At 44.3% G+C, this 20,962-nt stretch overlaps 1 protein-coding gene across 38 annotated transcripts in view; it reads left to right on the forward strand.

Annotated features, from left to right (window-relative positions):
* LOC149364999 (basement membrane-specific heparan sulfate proteoglycan core protein-like) overlaps positions 1-20,962 on the forward strand; it is a 332,955-nt gene that overhangs the window by 292,888 nt on the left and 19,105 nt on the right. For 37 of the 38 annotated variants that reach the window (XM_089575062.1, XM_089575031.1, XM_089575021.1 and 34 more), the window contains 7 exons: positions 5,278-5,541; positions 6,256-6,369; positions 7,253-7,435; positions 8,155-8,304; positions 15,243-15,551; positions 15,764-15,985; positions 16,884-17,131. In XM_089575062.1, coding sequence (XP_089431188.1) covers positions 5,278-5,541; positions 6,256-6,369; positions 7,253-7,435; positions 8,155-8,304; positions 15,243-15,551; positions 15,764-15,985; positions 16,884-17,131 — 1,490 coding nt within the window. The remainder of the gene's footprint in view (positions 1-5,277; positions 5,542-6,255; positions 6,370-7,252; positions 7,436-8,154; positions 8,305-15,242; positions 15,552-15,763; positions 15,986-16,883; positions 17,132-20,962) is intronic. The other variant, XM_089575025.1, reaches the window with a different exon arrangement.

Raw genomic sequence — 20,962 nt, forward strand, 5'->3', positions numbered from 1 at the left:
AGCGTCAAGTAGTTCTTGCAAGTACAGCAATGATGATGCCAGCTAGGAGATCCAGCCTTCTTTCAAGGAATGAACTTGTTAGTTTTTGGCACAGGTTCAATTAGATAGCTGATCTCATACTTGATATCTAATATATTGTAAAAATGCCTGTGTAACCATTTGGCAGAAGCGTGCAGAAGTTGAAGCTCTGCTATGTTAAAAATGTTCAGAATATCTATTCATAAAAAGGGAACTGTTTTCAACAGCAGCTTTTTTAATGAAAATTTAATTTTATAGAATAAGTAATCCAGATATGCCATCTGGCATGTCCACTTTATGTGCACAACTTGTGTGCAACTTGTGTGCAACTTATACATAACTTATGTGCACAAATGGCACTGCATCTTTATTGTGAAAGGCTGCTACTGGCAGTTTTCTACACAACTTCTATAGGGCATTTTTGTCATTTGGCATTAACTACCATGGCAAATATTACCGCTGTGCAAATTCAAATTTAACTTCATCTTTTTGCTTTCATCTTTTTACCTTTTGTAATATTTCAAAATTTTAGGAAATTGTATGATTATTTAATTTGATTAGCACACTGATGCAAGTGTGGAAAAAAAGTTGTTTCGTTCTGATTAACTAGTCAACAGCTCAAGCCTGGATCTTTTTTACACTGATTCATGCCAAGATGTGTTGCACCTATATTGGATCAGCCTGCACTCTAGTATAAACATGAATAAGTGTCATAAGCAAAAGGTTTGGGCACTGTAATGGCAGTTTGCATCTGTCATGAAGCCCACTCACAGCACTGACATTTTATACACTTGCAGAATGGTGACTAGAATAGCCAGCGCACAGTAAAGAACCTCATGTGGTATAAATTAATCAGGACCCCTCCACTGCAGCGTCCCTCATCGCTCAAGCGTTGCTTCAGGATGTTAAATCCCACAGTTTACAGTTTACAGTTATCATTTTCCTCAAGAAGCCCAAGGTCTTCTCATCCTTCACTAAGTCATCATCATCATCATCAGCCTGACTACGCCCACTGCAGGGCAAAGGCCTCTTCCATGTCTCTCTAATTAACACTGTCCTTTGCCAGTTTCGTATCCCCGCAAACTTAATCTCATCCGCCTATCTAATTTCTGCCGCCCCCTGCTACACTTGCCTTCTCTTGGAATCCACTACGTTACCCTTAAGGACCAGCAGTTATCTTGCCTTCACATTACATGCCCTGCCCAAGCCCATTTCTTCCTCTTGATTTCGACTAGGATGTCATGAACCCGCGGTTGTTCCCTCACCCACTCCGCCCGTTTCCTATCTGTTAACGTTACACCTATCAATTTTCTTTCCATAGCTCGCTGCGTTGTCATTAACTTAAGCTGAACCCTTTTTGTTAGCCTCCGCATTTCTGCCCCTTAGGTGAGTACTGGTGAGATACAGTTGTTTTGTACTTTTCTCTTGAGGGATATTGGAAAACTTCCATTCATGATCTGAGAGAACCTGCCATATGCGCTCCGCCACATTCTTATTGTTCTAGTTATTTCACTCTCATGCTCCGGATCAGCGGTAACTACCTACCCTAAGTAGACATATTCTTTTACTACTTCCAGCACCTTGCTACCAATTGCGAACTGCTGTTCTCTTGCTAGACTGTTGAATATTACTTTGGTTTTCTGCAATTTGATTTTTAGCCCTACCATTCTGCTCTGCCTGCCTAATTCATTGATCATGCTTTGCAGTTCATGTCCTGCGTGACTTAGCAAAGCAATGTCATCAGCGAATCGCAGATTACTTAGGTATTCTCCATTAACTCTTATCCCCAGCTGTTCCCATTTCAGGCCCCGGAATACCTTCTGTAAACAGGCAGTGAATAGCAGTAGTGAGATTAGGTTTCCCTGCCTGACGCCTTTCCTTATTGGAATTTTATTTCTGACTTTATGGAGGACTATGGTAGCTGTGCAGTCATTATAGATATCTTCCAATATTTTCACATAACACTCTTCTACACCCTGATTCCGCAATGCCTGCGTGACAGCTGAGGTTTCCACTGAGTCAAATGCTTTCCAGTAATCAATGAAGGCTATATATAGGGGTTAGTTATATTCTGTGCATTTCTCTATCACCTGATTGATAGCGTGAATATGGTTTATTTATTTTATTTATTTATTCACGGACGTACTGCAGACCATGATTAGGTCCAGGTAGGAAGAGCGCTTTACACAGCAATAAAAAGAAGCAAATAAATTTATACAAAATATAAAGCAAATCACGTGACAATTCACAACTTAAACGGCACTTGCAACGTAGCGAGTTTGCAACGTAAAGAGAACCTTAAAACTTACGAGGAGCTTTGAGGTGTAATACAAAATATATTCAAAATTTGCAAGCAACCAGTCAACACAGAAGGCATTTGAAACAGTTGAGGAGCCTGCAGCGCAATAAAAAAACTGCAACACATAAGGAGCTATGAGACAGGTGTAGTACAGTTAAGGAATGCATGCACTAGTCCACAGTGGTGTAATTAGACTTGGGCAAACAGTTCCGGTCAGCGATGGTGCAAGGGGAAAAAGAAACTTTTGCAAGTTTGTTTGTGCAGATTATGACAAATAAACTAGTAGGAAAACAAGCTTTCAGGAAAAAAAATTATTCACTTGTGTTTTCCCAATTGTGTTGGTGTTTTCAAGAAAAAACAAAGAAAGTAAAGGGGGTTAGAGGAAAAAAAAAATGCGAGTTGCTGAAATCTTGCTGAAATCGAATTGCTGAAATCGAGGAGAGAAAGTGGACATGAGCAAGGCATGCAAAGCAAAGGCAAGACAAACTATGGTCCTTAAGGGTAAAGGAGGGGATTTTAAAAGAAGGCAGATGTATCTGGATGGCAGAGAGTCAGGAGGGCAGATGAAATTGGGAAGTATTCAGGTATAGAGTGACCACAGCTGGCATAAGACAGGGTTAATTGAAGATGTATCATTTGGAGATCTTTATCCTGCAGTGGGCAGAGCTAGCTGTTGATATGTATTTCCAAAATCCATTGTTACTATCGCTAGAAACACACACTGGACAAACACGGGCACAAAGACACGGGACAAATTGAATTTGGAAGCAAATACTTACTATTCCAACTACTTTTATGAACTGTATCGGTACTACATGCTGCTTTTTTCATTTTATTCCTGGTGAATTCTTCGGAGTGCTTGTGGAAGCTATGGTGACAAAATAACTCTTTCTGAGTACCTGACCTGGCTATAATTCACAGCCATGGGATGGCCAGAGAAGCAACCTGAACATGCAGCGCTGGCAGACGAGGGACGAAGGAGAGACTGCACACACAGGGCGCTGAACTAACAACTTCAATTTCGAAGGAGGGCGATCCGCACGTTTTTATTGTTATTATGTCTTTCCCCCTGCCCCCTTCACTGCCGATCTTTGCTGTTTGTGTCCTCCGGGGTGTACCTGGCACCTGGCCGACCAGAATGACTGTATCCTTCTTGGGTTTTTTTGCTTCTGTACTGTGCGGGTCAATACGTGCTTGCGTGCTTACCCTGTTGCTCTGGTTTTATTGTTAGTTGCCTTGACTTGCACATGTGCCTTACAATCACGGGTTTTGGGTGTGGTATAAAACGTGCGGATCGCCCTCCTTTGAAATTAAAGTTGTTAGTTCAGCGCCCTGTGTGTGTCGTCTCTCCTTCGTCCCTCGTCTGCCAGCGCTGCATGTTCAGGATGTCAAACCAACTTGCCCAGCAACACACCCTGCTCAGAGAAGCAAGCATTGTAATGACTTTTGTATGAAAGTTGGCCCATATTACAAATAAAAACAGCAGGCATGCTAATGATGTGTCCATGCAAATTAAGCAGTGGCATCAGAGGTGGCACTGCTCTGGGTTTACAAATTGGTTCAGTGGTACATGAAATGAAGTTGCAGAAGCAGAAGGAACACTAGATATACCAATTCCAAGCAACCAAGTTCTGTTAGAAAGTTGGCACTTTGTCTTATGCTTTTTGCTGTTTTTTTGCACTGTTAATAACTACGAAGTTTATTTAACTTTTAGACTGCTCAGTATCCTTTTGATGACTACTCTGCAGTGTCTTTCTGAATGACCGTGCGCAGTCCATGGTGGTTAAAAGGAAGCACAGGGTGCACATCTTGATGCTGTGGTTGCTTGGTCCATGCAGTGATCCTTGGGTGGTTCCTGAAGTATGTGCATGTTAAAAAGGGATGCAAGAGCATTGTTTCGAGCTCCATCTGATCCTCTCTGCACGAAACCATCTTTGTTCTCCTTCATGTCAGTTGATGCCTCCCCACATACAGGATCACTAAAAGTGGTGTGGTCAGCTAAAGACCTCAGAAAATAGTGCTCAAGTATAAAAATAGCACTCACTCCTTGCATGACTCCTTGTAAAACCTTTCTGGTAACTTTTTCTTCTATGCTCTTTGATGTCATATGTCCCTAGAAGACAGGAAAGTCTGATTCTCATTGAAAGGGACATCGAAATGAATTTCAGTTTTGTCTTTATGCTGTAGAATAAGCTCTGGAGTTACTATTAGACAATTCACCTGAGGTTTTATTTGTTCACAATACATAGAGCCCCTCTGCAGTGCCTCTTGCCCTGAGTGTAATAATTAGATATCCCCAGAGAAATGTAAGCAAGAGATGTAAAGCATGTAAACTAGAAATGTAATGCAAGATAGATTCCTTGTTATTCGGGCCCTTTTATGTGTTTCTCCACTCCAGTGCGGTGGTGTGCAGTCTTTTCTTCATCCTTGTCTTAAAGTTGCGCTGTGTTGTATTCCTAGCTGTCATGAATTACCAACTAGCCCAATCACTCTCGCATGGATGATGTTGCTGTGCTGTACAAATGACCCCGCTGAAGGTGCCTTTCCTGTGAAAATTATATGAATGGGTGCAGAAAAATGAGCATTAAACACTTTCTAGGGATGAATGGCCAACGTAAGCAGCTAGTCTTTAGTGTCCTTTAGCCCTAATTTGCCCGCTGCTGACCTTTAACAAAGTGCATAATCTCTTGTGTATATCATTTTAGAATGAGTCAACATGACAGTAATGCACAATTCCCTAGTTTTGTGGTGAATTTTTTTAGTTTTTCATATGACAAAGTTTCAGCTTCACAGTCATTTTGGAAGTGAAAATTTGAGTGAAGCGGGTAATACTGCCACAATGTTTTTAAAGCTACTTGTGCATTCATAAATGGCTCCCCTCAATGTATATGGTACATATTCTTGCCAATGCAGGGTCCTTGTGCATGGTTTCTGACCTAGGTTTGATGCTCCATGTGCAGAAACTCCGACGGTGCCACCCAATGAAGTGGAGACCCGGACCATTCCATACGGTTCTACTGTCGTTCTGGACTGCCGGCATAACCTTGAGCCGCCTGTTGCATACAGCTGGACTCGTGACCACGGGGATGTTCCTCACAAGGCTGTGCCCCGTGAAAGCAGCCTGGTAGTGCCAGATGTTCGGGCCAGTGATGCAGGCACCTACATATGCACAGTAAAGGGTGACCGCACCACGCTGGAGGTCCCCACGATTCTTGTGGTCACCGGTGAGGCCTCAGGTTCTTCCCATAAAGCATGGGTTCACAAACTGAGCTCTGCAGAATTCCTTGGTTCTGCAGAGCTCAGACGTGCCCTAAGCACCTAAATCTATGCATGCCTCAACTCCTCTTTCCTTTACCTACTTTTTTTTTAACTGATCACATTGTAATTGCCTACAGGAGACTGTTTCATTATATAGACAGTCATTATTCATTGAATTTCGGCATTATTCAAGGGACCTTGTGTCCACATGCTCTTTTTTTGCATGCATGTTAGGCAGGAAGAAGTGGAAGCCAGTACACAGAGGGTTCCCCTGTTGAAAGTCATTGGGGTTCCCCAAGGATAGAGACTGAGAACGCCTGTCATACAGACTGAATTTAAAAACACACGGGAAACCTCTGACAGTCAAATGAAAGCAAACATCTGTTATGTCTCATGCATAATTGCCATTCATCAGTAGCACTCTTTTGGAACACAAACCAGTTGGGCACTATAAAATCATTTTTATCTGGGCTATAATTGTCTTCAGTGCTTAAAACTGAGCAGAAATCTGCAAAAGGAACAGAACAAGGGTGTAACTGCAGGAAACTGTATGCAAGGTGACAATTGTCATTGTCCTGCTCATCTCTCTTGCATCTTATGAGAAGTTAGTGTTGTGGCAGACTCTGTTACCACTTTGAACTTTGTTTCCTTTTTGCCTCCTCCGCACTTTTTTTTTACAGGCTTGCTTCCAAGGTTCACCCAAGCTCCCCTCTCGTACATGAAGTTGCCAACCATTGTGAATGCCTACATGGGCTTTGATGTCCAGATAACATTCAAACCTGAAAAGGATCACGGTAAAAGTTTTTTTCTACCTTTAGCGGGTTTTAATGTGTGGTGTGAGGAAATGATTTCTGCTCAAATTTCCAACAACCTGTCTTCGCAATGCATGCTGGTGTTAATGTGTGAACAGCTACAAATTTTTAGTACCCTCTCGTGCAAAAGCGGCAGCCCCATATGGGTTGCCATGCCAATCTGGCTCGCAATTTTGATTGGGCTTTTTGGGCAGTGGTAGTGTGGCCCTTAACATTGGTGCCTATATCGTTTGTAAAAGAGGAAATGGTTTTGAGCGTGAGTTAGAAAATGGGGCTGTTGCAGCAGTTCTGTACAAGCTGCAAAGATGCATTTTAAAGAAAGTTCCACTTTTGTAAGCACTCCAAAAATATGTGCGCAACTAAACGTTTTATGGTTTCGGGTTTTGTGGCTCTTTTTGTTGCATTCAGTTTTTAACCAGGCCTGTAATTTTGAGACGATGTTCTTAGCAGCATTCTCACCCCCTAATCTATCAGTTCTGTCAATGAAGAAAGAGCCACATTATACACAGAATCTGTATGTGTCAATACAGTGTAAAGAAGGAGACTTGCACTTGCCTGAGGATGTTTATTAAGCTAAGAGCTACTTCATCAGCAGTGATGTTACCAACTCAAGCACAGAAAAAGTCTACTAAGTGATACCTCTGAACTGCTCAGTTATAAGCATTCAGACGCGCTGCTTATGCTTAAGGTAAGCAGGATTTGTTAGTCTCGAGCACCGTGTAAAATAATCCCGGCAGTGGCATTTCTGTGAAATTTCTTTCCATCTGTACAGTCTTTACAAAGCGCATAGCACCAGGCTACCATATGTTAGCCAGTCACTTGAATAATGTTGTGCTCTGTCATCAATTTCTTCTTTCTTGTGCAGGGCTACTTCTGTATAATGGCCAACAAGAGGATGGCGGTGGAGACTTCATATCTGTGGGTCTCTCCAACGGCTATGTGGAATTCCGCTTTGAGCTTGGCTCGGGGGTGGGCTACCTGAGAAGCCACACACCGGTGGAGCTAGACACCTGGCACACTGTTCAGATCAGCAGAGAGAAGAAAGACGGTGGGTTTCCTTTCAATTGTGTGGTGCTTGTGGCGTGATTGGGTGATGTCATGCACATGAATGCACTGATGTCACAGCTAAATGCAACCAAGCAGACCACCTACAGCATAGATTTTCTTTTTATTGGTGTTACTTATATCACGACATCAAAGGGAAAAGATTATGGGGATGAAGCAAGGAGGATGGTTATATAAATCAATAGAGTTGGCTGATTGAATGAAAACTAGGAGTGATCAATGGTGCTGTCCCTGTGTTCAAGCATCCTAGGATGCAGAACTGTCTGAGAAAAGACCTGCTGTGGCCAGGTGCCAGATTAGAACTGTTGTCTCATTCCTTGTAACTGGCATGAGCATTAAATTTTTTATTTGGAAATGTCTCTTGTTGGGACACGAATGCACGCTAAAGCCCTCTCAGTCAAAGAACGGGTATTGAAAAGCTTCTTTTCTCTGGCTCTTGACTGGGCACTCAGTTGTATTCTCATTCACTGTCCTTCTGTGGAAGTTCTGCAAGAGATGCACAAAAGTTTAACCAGCTGTGCAGTAAATAGCATAACCAGAGAAGTGAATGCTTAAGATCTAGGCATCAGTGGTGCTAAAAAAAAATGAAAGCAGGTTTCTTCAGTGTTTCATTCTTCAACAATTTTTGGCTTACGATTCCTGGTTATCAAACATTTTTGAGCTGGCATATTTAAATTTGTTGTGTTTTGATGTCTTTTGCAGCCAAACTTAAAGTTGACGATCAGTCAGAAGTTACCGGAACATCTCAGGGACGAATGATGGGACTGGACTTGACTCAACCTCTGTTTGTGGGGAGCGTGCCAAACTTTGACAGAATCTCACGTGATAATGGCTACAATGTCGGTTTCGTGGGTAAGTGAACTGTGTCTGGCATGTTTGGTGAATTTATATTTTGTTTGGAGCTTATGGCTAAATTTTCGTGTACCTAAAATTCATGTGGGCACTTGAAATGGGTACAAAGGCAGCAGCCACAGATGTAGTGCTTAGTTAAGTTGATTGCATTGTTTTTCAGTGCTGGTTCGTTAATGTGGCATTATCTTTGCTGTGCACCCCTCACACATTTGATACCTTGTCGCAGGTGGTATCATTATGTCATTATGGTCATTGTGGTCATTATGTCTATTTACGTCTTGCTCAGTACCTTCCATTTGGCACCTCTGTAACATGTCTGTAATGCAGACTCAACGTACTCATTTTAGTGCAGAAGTCCTGATTTCTGTGGCTAGTGAGGTCTTAGCAAAGAAGTTCTACATGCTTAAAGGAACACTGAGAACTGCTCTGTTGAATTGTTGTTCTCAGTAAAAATTTATTCTCCGGTTCTTTCTAGCTATGTTGACATTTCTATTTTGACAAAAAATGCATTTATCGGCAGGAAAGTTGTATTTAAACATCTTCGATTCAAACTCTTGACATCCTTACTGAAAAGGATCAGTTGCAACCGTTACGATGTGAATGGCACTGAAATGTAGCCTCTGGGATCCCCGTCAAAAAAAAAAAATTGTTGTTGACGCACACAACTATACTTCTTTATTTTTCTATAGCTATTATCAGCTTCATATTAGCTGAGAGTGGCCTCTTTGTGACTAGAAAGTGGTATACTCTAATACTGGCCACCTTCTATGTGTCCTCATTGTCAATTTTAATTCAGAATAATGCTAGTAATGCTACCCAATAATGCTACCATAGCTTGTGGTTTGTTGGCAAACACGTTTGGTAAGCTGAGGATGCGCTACCTTTTTTAGTGCCTAACTAGGAGTTTGGGTCATGAGAATAGGTGCTGGCTAGCTGTTGTCTACCACCTTATTTTGCAGGGGATGACAAAAGGTTTTAGAACATTTGAGTTCGTTTTGTTTTTGCAAATTTGCAATGCCAGCTTGCCCATATGGTGGCTTTAGTGGTGTTACTTTTATGAATACCTATCTCTCTCTTCCTGTAACTGGTAACCTTGCATATTTATCATTGTTCTTTTCCTTTGTTGGCTTTCTTTTCTGTCTATACAAGGTGTAAAACGCATATCTTCCATGGTTTACTGAAAAAGCCAACAGTCATTGACACAGAGGAAAGTGTTATAGCGGGACAATCTTTAGGGCCAAGCAACCCTGAGCTACCATGTGTCACGTGTTGGCGGCTTCCCCGCCAGTCTGTACCCTGCCACCAGCAATAAAGGACGTAACATATAATTGGCGACGAGGTAAAAATGGCAACTGCGCTGGGCACGATTGGGGAATTCGTTCCAACAGAGGCGACGTCTTGGCCCTTGTATTTGGAGCGCCTCGAATTTTTCTTTCAAGCAAACGACATCGACGGTAACGAGAAGAAGCGAGCAACGCTCTGCAGCGTTTGCGGCCCAGCAACGTATGCCATCGTTCGCTCCCTTTGTTCTCCGGATGCGCCGTCGGCCGTGGCCTACGATGAGATCGTCAGGCGTCTCTCAAACCACTTCTCGCCGCGACCGTCGGTGACAGTACAGCGTTTCAAGTTTGGCACACGTCAACAGCAGCCCGGTGAGTCAATTGCCGACTACATCGCAGAATTGCGACGTCTCTCGGAACACTGCGATTTCGGTGCGTCGCTCGATGACATGTTGCGCGACCGGCTAGTGTGCGGGGTGCGAAGCGAGACCCTTCAGCGTCGGTTGCTGGCGGAGCCGGAGCTTACGTTTGCTACAGCTCGGGAGAAAGCCATTGCAATGGAATCTGCGCAGCGACAGACCGAGCAAATTCGCGGCAGTGCCGCATCGTGTGAAGTTGGCAGCGTGAGCGGGCAGCGTTTCGACCCGTGTGTTGCGAAGGTCTCTGCGCCAGTGACAGCCAAGGAGGGTACCCATAAGCAGGCTGGTTCGCCTGGAAGCACAAGCATATGTTTCCGCTGCAAGGGTGCGCATTCGCCAAGCAGTTGCCCATTCATGAATATGCAGTGCCACTTCTGCAAGCAACGAGGGCACATAGTGAGAGCATGCAGGAGGAAGGCGGCAGCTCGCGCTTCGGCTGAACCCAACTCTCAGAACAAAAAACGGGCCAGTGGAGGCCGTCACAAGAATGCTGCGTCGGACGTTTACGACGTGTTCGTGCTGTCGGGTGAAGAGCCAGCCGTGAGAGTGGAAGTGCGCGTCAACGGAAGTCCCCTAGAGATGGAGGTGGACTCTGGTGCAGTGTGTTCAGTCATCAACGACCGGACTATGCAGAAGCTGCGAATATCGAAAAGGGCGTTGCGCCCAAGTACTCTTCATCTCCGAGCTTACAATAACAAGGAACTACGAGTGTTGGGTGAACTGACCGTGAAGGTGGAATTCAAGGGGCAGGAACATCGCCTGCGATTGGTGGTGGTTAAGGGTGCTAGTATCGGACTTCTCGGTCGGGACTGGTTCAAGTCTTTGGGAATAAGTCTGAGTGGTGTTCACAGTGTGTACGAGCCGAGTCGAACTGGCAGTAGGGGAACGACAGCCTTGCTCAAGAAGTATTCTTCAGTCTTTGAGCCTGGACTTGGGACAAGTAAAGGGCCTCCTGTACGCATAGAGGTGAACCCGGCAGCTCCGCCGCGATTTCTGAAGCCACGACAAGTACCGTTTGCATTGAGACCGAAGGTGGACGAAGCACTGGACAAGTTGGTGAGCCAAGGCATTTTCCAGCCTGTGCGGCACTCGAAGTGGGCAACACCTGTCGTTCCAGTTGTCAAAAAAGATGGATCGATAAGGATCTGTGGGGACTACAAGAGCACAGTCAATCGCGTAGTGCAGTGGGAAACGTATCCCCTGCCGACACCGGAGCAGCTGTTTGCCAGGCTGGCAGGTTGCTCGAAGTTTTCAAGGCTAGACCTCGGACAGGCGTATCAACAGAAGACTGTTGATGAAGAAACAGCTGACTTGTTGACGGTTACAACACATCGGGGACTGTTCCGCGTAACCCGTCTTCAATTTGGCGTGGCAGTGGCAGTGGCTATCTTTCAGAGGTACATGGAAGAACTGTTGCATGGAATTGATGGTGTTCTTGTGTTCTTGGATGACATCTTGATCGGTGGAAAGGATGAGGTGCAGCACAATGCTCGTTTACAAGAAGTGCTCAAAAGAATTCATGAAGACGGTCTGCGACTAAAGTTTGACAAATGTCAATTTGGTGTTGAGGAAGTGTGTTACTTGGGATTCCGTGTGAACTCTGCAGGTGTGCAGCCGACAGAAGACAAGGTGCGTGCTATTCACAAGGCCCCAGAGCCGACATGCAAAAAGGAACTTCAAGCCTTTTTAGGAGCTCTGAACTTTTACAACAAGTTTCTTAAAGGAGCAGCTCATGCCTTGGAGCCACTGTACCGGCTGTTGGACAAGGGTCGCGAGTGGCGTTGGATGGAAGCTGAGGCGGAAGCATTTCGCCAGGCGAAAGATCTGCTACAGTCATCACATGTTCTGGTGCACTATGATGTCAACAAACCCCTAGTGCTGGCCTGTGACGCATCCCCGTACGGACTGGGTGCTGTGTTGAGTCATGTGTGCGAAGATGGCAGCGAGAGACCGGTTGCATATGCGTCGAGAACTATGAGTGCGGCAGAACGGAATTATGCCCAGACAGACCGAGAAGCGCTCGCCATCGGCTTTGGCATAAAGAAGTATCATCAGTTTCTATATGGGAGACATTTCAAAATTGTGACAGACCACAAACCTCTCTTAGGACTGTTGCACCATGCCAAGCCCATTCCCCAGGTGCTATCACCACGGATGCTGCGTTGGACCCTCATGTTATCGGCTTATGACTATGAAATTGAGTATCGACCAGCGGAGAAGCTTTCCAATGCTGATGCATTCAGTCGTTTACCACTGAGAGCCAGTAGGGCAGAGGAAGAGGAGCAGCGTCTTGGGGAAGTAGGGATGCTGGAAATGGCGCCGGAAGTAGCATGGAACTCTAGGAAGGTGGCAAGATTCACGTCAAGGGATAAGCTGTTGGCTAGAGTCTGCAATTGGGTGCAGCATGGGTGGCCAGAGGGTAAGCTGCCAGAAGAGTTTGCAGCGTTTGTGAGCCGCAAGCATGAACTGTCGATGTACCAAGGTTGTTTGCTGTGGGGCAGTCGTGTGGTCATTTCAGAGCCAGCTCGACCGTATGTCATGGACATTCTTCACACAGCTCATCCAGGAATTGTCAAGATGAAGGGGCTTGCCAGAGGAGCCGTGTGGTGGCCAGGAATCGACAGAGATGTTGAGCAGAAGGTGAGAGACTGTGCACGTTGTCAGGAATCCAGGTCTGCGCCAGCAGCTGCAAAGATTCACCCTTGGGAATTCACCAAGCGTCCTTGGACAAGACTACACATCGATTTTGCTGGGCCCTTCCAAGGCAAAGTTTTCCTCATTGTGGTGGACTCTCACTCAAAGTGGTTGGAAGTGTGCCGGATGAATTCCATGTCGACAGCTACAGTTTGTGCGAAGCTTCGTTTCCTTTTTGCTACCCATGGCATTCCAGAAACTGTTGTTTCTGATAATGGCACTGCCTTTTGTTCGGAGGAGTTCAGAGACTTCATGTGCCGGAATCAAATCCGACATGTGACCGTTGCCCCATATCACCCTTCTTCGAATGGTCAAGCAGAACGCATGGTGCGCGAAACCAAGGGAGTACTCAAGCGAATGGTTGGAGGCGATATCGACACACGTCTGGCTAGGTTTTTAATGACCCAGCATATCCTGCCTCATGCTACAACAGGCAAGAGCCCGGCCGAATTGCTAATGGGCAGGAAACTTTCAACTGTGTTAGAGCGTCTGCATCCTGACCTGCAGTCCAGTGTGCAGCAGAAACAAGAGCAGGTGATGCAGCGCCGTAGCCAGGCAGTGCGACTGTTTGATGTGGGGGATCGAGTGTTTGTGCGCAACTATCTCTATGGGCCCAAGTGGTTGCCGGGCATTGTGGATGCTGTCACAGGACCAGTGTCGTACTTGGTCGTCACCAAGGACGGTCGTCGATGGAGACGTCATGTTGACCAACTCAGAAGTCGTTCTGCCAGCTACGCATTGGACAGTTTCGCTTCTGGGATGTGTGAAGAGGAGGAACCGCTGGTTGCTTCCCCGGCAGGGTGTTCCGGGCTTGGCATTCCTTCAAGCCTAGAGGACCCTGGAAGACGGGACCAAGGAGAAAGACTGGAGGAGGCTGCAGCGCCTAGTACCGAATCTGCTTCCTGTGGTGAGGACCGTGAAGCGAGTGCTTCCCTTCAAGTCCAGCGACCACAGCGCCAACGCAGCCGCCCTGCGTATCTGAAGGACTTCGTGACGTAGGGGGGAGGAGTGTTATAGCGGGACAATCTTTAGGGCCAAGCAACCCTGAGCTACCATGTGTCACGTGTTGGCGGCTTCCCCGCCAGTCTGTACCCTGCCACCAGCAATAAAGGACGTAACAGAAAGCATAGGGAAATGTTTCTTTTTCATTTGTTGTGTTGATGATTGGGAAATTAGGAGTGCAACCAGTTTTTTTTTACTTGGAAGATAACTGATTAGAAAGTAGAAGGAAAAACCTCCTCATGCCATCAGTGGGATCTCAACCGATGACCTCTCCATGTTGTGTGCAGTGCTACACCAACAGAGGTATGATGGCAGCTCTCCAATCTTCTACTTTCGAGGGGTTTTCAAGGGTATACCTTTGAAAATATAAGATTTGATAGCTGCCACTGTAGCTCAGCTGGTACAGCACTGCACACTATATGTGTGCGGATGTCATGGGTTCAGATCCCACTGGCAGCTTGTACTAGTTGTTTTCCCTTCTACTTTCTAATCAGTTATATTTCAGGTAAAAAAAAAAACTGGCTACACTATTAATTTCGCATTGATCAACAACACAAATAAAAAATATTTCCCTCTTCTCTCCTCAGTTTCAGTGATTGTTGGCTTCATTCAAATATGCGTTGTAATGAGCCCCTGAAAGTTCCACGCAAGCAGACTACTTGATTGACCGTATCAGAATGTAACTGAGTTTTCTTGAAGAAATGCTTTATTTCAGGGATCATTTGAAGTTTTTCCTTCCTCTCATGTCTTCAGGTTATCAATGCGTTCTGGTGCTTTTGTCATCTATCTGCATAATGTGAGGGAGTGGTCTTTGTAAAGTTGCTGTGTTTCTGAGTTTGGATTGTGTGGTGTGATGAATTTTCTTTCAGTAGTGAAGAGTTTGGCTTTGTAAAAGTGAAAACTGAATTCCTCCATTGAAAGACTCATTTACTCAAAGGCATTGACTGAATGTTATACTTGTGCGGTTGGTACCGGGGGCCATATTCTGTCACAATTCATTTCCTTTCCATTCTATATGGTCCTCTGCCATTGGTCTCTGCTCCCATTTCCCTAGAGTGTTTTAGCAGATGTCACGCTGGTCGTGGCAGAAATGTGCCCATGATGCCACCTTGCTTGTGTAAAACATGTCTCTAGTCCATGTCGCATTGGTTGACCTGCATCAAAGACGAAGAGTGACGGAGCAGGACAAATTTTACGCACCCAAAGACCTTTATTGCTGCTAATTTAGTCTTGTTAAAGAAACTGGGCATCATTTGTGCAACAAATTGGAGCAGCATGGTCTGTGTCACTAGGCCGGATTATATGTGGCGACACGATGTTGGCTAGCGATGGTGTCGCGACAGACCGGCATGTCTGGGATTAGCAGTTCGCTTTCCTACCTGCTGTTGTTTTTGTCATACTGATATTGCAGCCGAATGCAATGAAAAATAAAATGGATTGTTGCAAAATACGGCCCCTGTATACTTCCTTACATGTTTATTTGGCTGACTTTGTGGAGTTTTTTGTGACTTGTTTTTCTTTTTATTTTTTTCAACATTCACAGGCTGTGTTAGTGAAATCAAATTTGGCAGCCATACCTTGGATTTGGTAAAGGACTCTGAGCAAGTGGGCGCTACTCCATGCGAGACGTGCTCTTTGAACCCATGCCTGCACGACGGTGTTTGCCAAGAGGCACCTTCAGAAGGTGGTTATCGATGCATCTGTCCACCGGGTTTTTCGGGCCGAGACTGTGAGAAGGTGGGTGAGGCCTGCTACCCTGGACTCTGTGGTGAGGGCCGCTGTGTCAACCGACCGGGTGGAGGGCTGGATTGCTACTGCCCTTTCGGCCGAACTGGTCTTCGCTGCGAAAAGGGCAAGATATTTTTTGCTCTGTTTTCCAGCTTTTAAATTAAACAGAACAGATGCTTGCTATCTGATGATGGAACTGCCTTGACACAGCAGTACTACTGCTGATAAGTTCGAGAACTAGCAGCACTATATTGAGAACTACGATTAAGGGCAGAATTTTAGTTTGGTGGTAGATTTGATTTGTCTAATCATGAACACGTGTTGTGCCTTGTACAGAGGTAAATATTGTGGAGCCTGCATTTGCTGACGACGCTTACGCGGCCTACCCAATGCCCAAGAGCACCCAGAGCAACCTGAAGGTGAACATGAAGATCAAACCCAAGAGCTTGGACGACTGCCTGCTTGTTTACTGCGCCCAGTACCCAGAACGGAAAGGCGATTTCACCTCCATTGGAATTCGCAATGGAAGTTTGGAATTCCGCTTTGATTCAGGCTCAGGTAGGCAGTCCTGCTGTTTACAACCATTGTTGATTTTGTGTATGATACAAAACCCACAGTGTGGTTGGAGCATTATTTCCTTGCATGTGTACATGCATGTACACATTTCTTTAAGCCTTTGTACTCAAGAAGTAAACAAGATTACAGCATGTCATTCATGTTCTCACAGCATAGCACATTAGTTCTGAAACAAGGATTGCAGCGTGATTTTTGGAATTTTATGCTGCTTCTAAGTTGGACTCATTTGTTTCCAGGGGTGGCACTAGGAAATTATTTTCGTAGGGTGGTGCAGACTAGAAGACGATGTGATTCAATTTTAAATAGGTATGATACCTCTGTGGCATAGCTCCTCAGAACGATAAAATAAATGATCAAAATGCAATGGCGAGAGCTTCACATATTTACCAGCGAGGGGTGCCTAATGGGCTGCATTATCAGGAAATATCCTCCTTGTCAGCATCTGAAAACAATTTTTGACTGTTTAGGATGTAGGCCACTGCCCCACACCTCTCCTTGGCACTGTCAGTGACAGTTGCTATGAAGGACGTGACATCCTCTGCAGCTGTCATAAGCCCCCGAAAGGATCTCTTTTGAAACCAGAACCAGTGCAGGCAGCAAGGATGCATGCCATACTGCTGATTAAAACTCTCATATCAAATTAGTTTTAGAGGTGCATTGAGTCATATCTGGGTTAAATATCAGTTTTCTTTATTCAATTTCAACACTTTCCTATGTTCACCTGGCAGCTCCCCTATTTCGAATTTTCCCTTGTCGATCCTTTCTCTTTGTCTTGTCCTTCCAAAAGTACAACCATAGCAAATTTCTTGACTGTCGCTGATTAGTCAGTGCTGTTACAGTTGGGTTGCAGTACAACTGTTGTGTACACGGGTCCTTGCAGGGCCTGCGATCATCAGACATCCTGAAAGGCTTCACCCGAATGAATGGATCACGCTGTCTGCGTCAAGAAATGCTCAGAACGGAGAGCTGGTGCTAAATGACGGACACAGAGTTACAGGGCGTTCACCTGGACCCTCCCAGGGGGTGAACCTCAACACCCCCATGTATGTCGGTGGAGTGGACAAGAGCAAAATCAGGGTGCACCCGGAGGCTGGTGTATCGCATGGCTTTGAGGGATGTGTCGCACATGTAAGTGTACACACTGCTTATTACAAATGAGCAACGTCTTTTTAGGTCAAGCTTAGTCAATATTTTGGGCAGTCACCTTTTTTTTTTTTTTAGTGTCACATTGTGTGCATTTGCAATAGAACCTCTGTAATAAGTACTTGCTTAAAGTGCAGCTTCATTTCAAACATAACTGCGCTAAAGGTCTTGCTTCGTCATCATTGGACGTAACATCTTTCTTGCACACTTCAGCTTTGGTCATGTATTTGGAAGCTGAAAGTTAATGCAATCCATGATACAGCCATAACTAATGCCCGCTTAAAAACAAACTTTTTTTGCTTATGTATGGTGCAGTCTAGGCAGGGTGTAACCATAATGGCAATGTCAATTGTTGGTACAGCCGTAATAGAAATTTGATCTCCTCCGTAATTTCAGAAGTTTGCAGATTGAGGCTTTGTCTTCTTCCTGAAATCTTGTAACGCCATTGCATACTTGAAGGCAAAACATGTGCAGCCATTCTGCCAATTATTAAGATGAAATCAATCTTGCATGACCCAGCACAGATGATTACACGTCACAGTCACAGCTGTGTAGCATTTTTGTTTTATTTCGGTAGAGGCTTTTGAGGACAGGAGGCTTAGCAACATATTTCTGCTGTAGCTTGATAAAGTTAGTTACTCTCAGACAGCAGTGGCCTCAAAGAGTCTGGCATTGGCAGAGGACAATAACTAATTTTGCCTTTTTGAGTAAAAGAGCAGAGATGCCTAATGTCTTTTGTAAAAAAAATGTGAGGTTTAATGTCCCAAAGAGACACATGGGCTATGAGGAGCATCGTAGTGCAAAGCTCCAGATTACTTTAAACCACTTGCGGTTCTTTAAAGGACACTAAAATCGCACAGCACATGAATTCATTTTCCGTTTGGCCTTTAAGCCTGCCACAGCTGGGACTGAACCCAGATCTTCTGGCTCATTAGTCAAGCATCCTAACCAAAGAGCCATTGCAGTCGTTGCAATGTCTTTTGTCTTTTGTATTTATACTGGTTTTATTTTAGACTTGGTAGGTGGGTGCAATATTTTTTGCAACTTGGGCTCTTTTATTAGTTTCACGATGCCACATGCAAAAGCCTTTTTTCTCCTCTTGTCGATATCGGTACATGTACCCTACGTGGTACATGCTGTGTGTGTCACTTCTTTCATTACAATACTTTTAACAGCTTGTAGTGGGCCACCGCGGTGGCTCGGTGGTTATGGCACTCAGCTGCTGACCTGAAAAACGTGGGTTCGACCGTGGCTTTGGGATGGTAAACCCCCATAAGCCAAACCATAAACCAAACAGCTTCCAGAATTGTTATAGCAAATGCCATTTTAATTGGAATTCATGGTGACAAACAATCATTAAGGATAGGATGTTAGCTGTAACACTTGAGTGAATATTTATAGCACAGCATGTGTCCATTAAAAAAGCACTAATGCAGCCATGCTGAAGGAAACCTAACAGTGGTTCCCATGCACTCCTCAAATAGTTCTGCGATGGGAAGCCATTCATTATGCTGGTCCAGCACTTGTTGCTTATTAAATGCATATCCTGGAACACTAGCACTGTATTTGCTCACATATTGGATGCGCTCACATAATGAATGCGCCTCCCTACTTTGGCTGCCAATAAGTGGAAATTTTTTTCCCTTGCTTAATAAACACACTTTTTTCTTTTGGCATGCAGTCTGGTTATGGTGATATAAAGTGCTTTTAGTAACCCTTTTTAGAACTCTGAAAGAGCTATGCACTACTAAAAAGCGCTAGGTGTCGAATGTCAACCTATGCACCTAACCCTGCAAGATGAAGAGCTTATAAGAATGTTTCTTGTGGAATCCAAGAGCCAATAGAAATCAAGCCTGGTCACTAAGAGCTCTCTGTTTGATCTGCCATATCAAGGATTGTAGAAACTTGTTGTGGCTGGACTTTGCACTGAATGATGTGAGTTGTGCTAAAATGTACTCTACCCTGTGCTGCGAGTCACACGGAAAAAAGAACCTAGTGTATTTTCTTATGTACTTTACAACACAATAATATCTGTCAGGTTGAAAAATACAAGTATTTGGGTGTCGCATTCAATAACAAACTCTCTTGGTCAAACCATATTTCCATTACATGTTCAGCAGCATTGCGCAAGTTGTTCCTGAAAAGGAAACTTAGAAACGCACCTGTAAATACCAAAATGTTAGCATACAACTCATTTGTCGATTTGAAATTGGAGTATGCAGCAGTTGTATGGGATCCTCATACTAAAAAGAATATAATGAATTTAGAGCGTGTTCAATGGAAGGCTATCAGATTCATCTTTGGTAAATATAAAATAGAGGATTCCCTGTCTTTAATAATGCTTACAAATAAAATCAGTACACTGGAAAACAGGCGTAAAGTAAACAGTCTGCAATTTTTACATAACATTATAAATGGAAAGAGCGCACTTCAGCGGCCTCATTGCGTAAAACCTCTAAGTTCACGCCAGACAAGACACAGACATAACCTTTCACTTACACCAATATTTTCTAAAACAAAATCCCATATGAATAGTTTCTTTCTGTGTACTATACACGAATGGAATTCTATACCTGTTGAGGTATTGCAGTCACAAAACTTTGCAGAAGAGCTGGAAAAACATTTTTCTTCTATAAACTAACTGAAACAAAAGCAGTATTCACAATCTACTATGTTTCCTAACTTCTTCACTCTGTGATGCCTTTTTTTTTTCCCCCAAAACAGTACTATTGTTTCGAGTAAAAATTGCCTGCCTGTTTGTAATTTCACATGTGCGGCTCTTCATGTTTTGTTATTTATTGTGCTGGTGCCAGAATGTACTTGAGTGAGTAACAATGCTACACCCAGCATTATTTTTCGTTGGTGTTTATTGTTGTTTTGCATTGTCACAGCTTTTACTGTATTGCCCCTCCTGCTAGGACCAGTTTTTTGGCCTGCAGTATCAGTAAATAAATAAATAAACTTCTCTTTGGACAACATTATGGGCTGCTGCATAAATTATGCATGCAGGCTTATGGTAAAAGTTGTTGGCCATGTTCCCAAGAGCAGAAACCATGCCGAAGAGTATGTTTTGTTTTATTTAGAAGGTGTCTCGTACCAGGTGAAGTGTTTATTTCACCAGCCTGCCTTTTAGCCGTTCTGCCACTTCAGAGGTTTTTCTGAATATTTTAACCCTGCATAATGAACGCACCCCGCAGATTTTGTGAGATTTTTGGGGGGGAGAAATAGTGCACTCATTATGTGAGTGAATAGGTTAGGCACATTTGGCTGGCATGCCAGTGCTTTTGGGCTCTTTATGATTTGCCATGCACAAGCTTTGGCAACTACTCTATTGAGAGCTAGATGGTGCTGCCCTCAAACATTTTGGAAGATAACAAAGAAGAAAGGGTTTCACCTTTAGAAAATTTCACGCCACCCCGGTTTTAGTGCGCCACTTCCATCTCTTTTCAAAGCCAGGGGCAGTGTGGACATGAGTGATAAGGCACTTCATGTATCAATACACATGATCTCATGGCGGCAACATTGAACAGTCATAGTATTGAGTCTTGTTCTATTTCTTATTTGCTTTTCTGCTCTTCATATAGTTTTTTTTTATTTTTTTTTCTCAAGACAGCAATGTAATGGCACTGCCGCCGCGGTGGCTCAGCGGTTATGGTGCTTGGCTGCTGACCCAAAAGACGCGGGTTTGATCCCGGCCGCGGCAGCTGAATTTCTTTGGAGGAGAAATTCTAGAGGCCCGTGTACTGTGCGATGTCAGTGCACGGTAAAGAACCCCAGGTGGTCGAAATTTCCGGAGCCCTCCACTACGGCGTCTCT

This window comes from Amblyomma mixtum, chromosome 2 (assembly GCF_055824585.1).
Source record: "Amblyomma mixtum isolate Tamu chromosome 2, ASM5582458v1, whole genome shotgun sequence".
In the NCBI taxonomy this organism is placed as follows: domain Eukaryota; kingdom Metazoa; phylum Arthropoda; class Arachnida; order Ixodida; family Ixodidae; genus Amblyomma; species Amblyomma mixtum.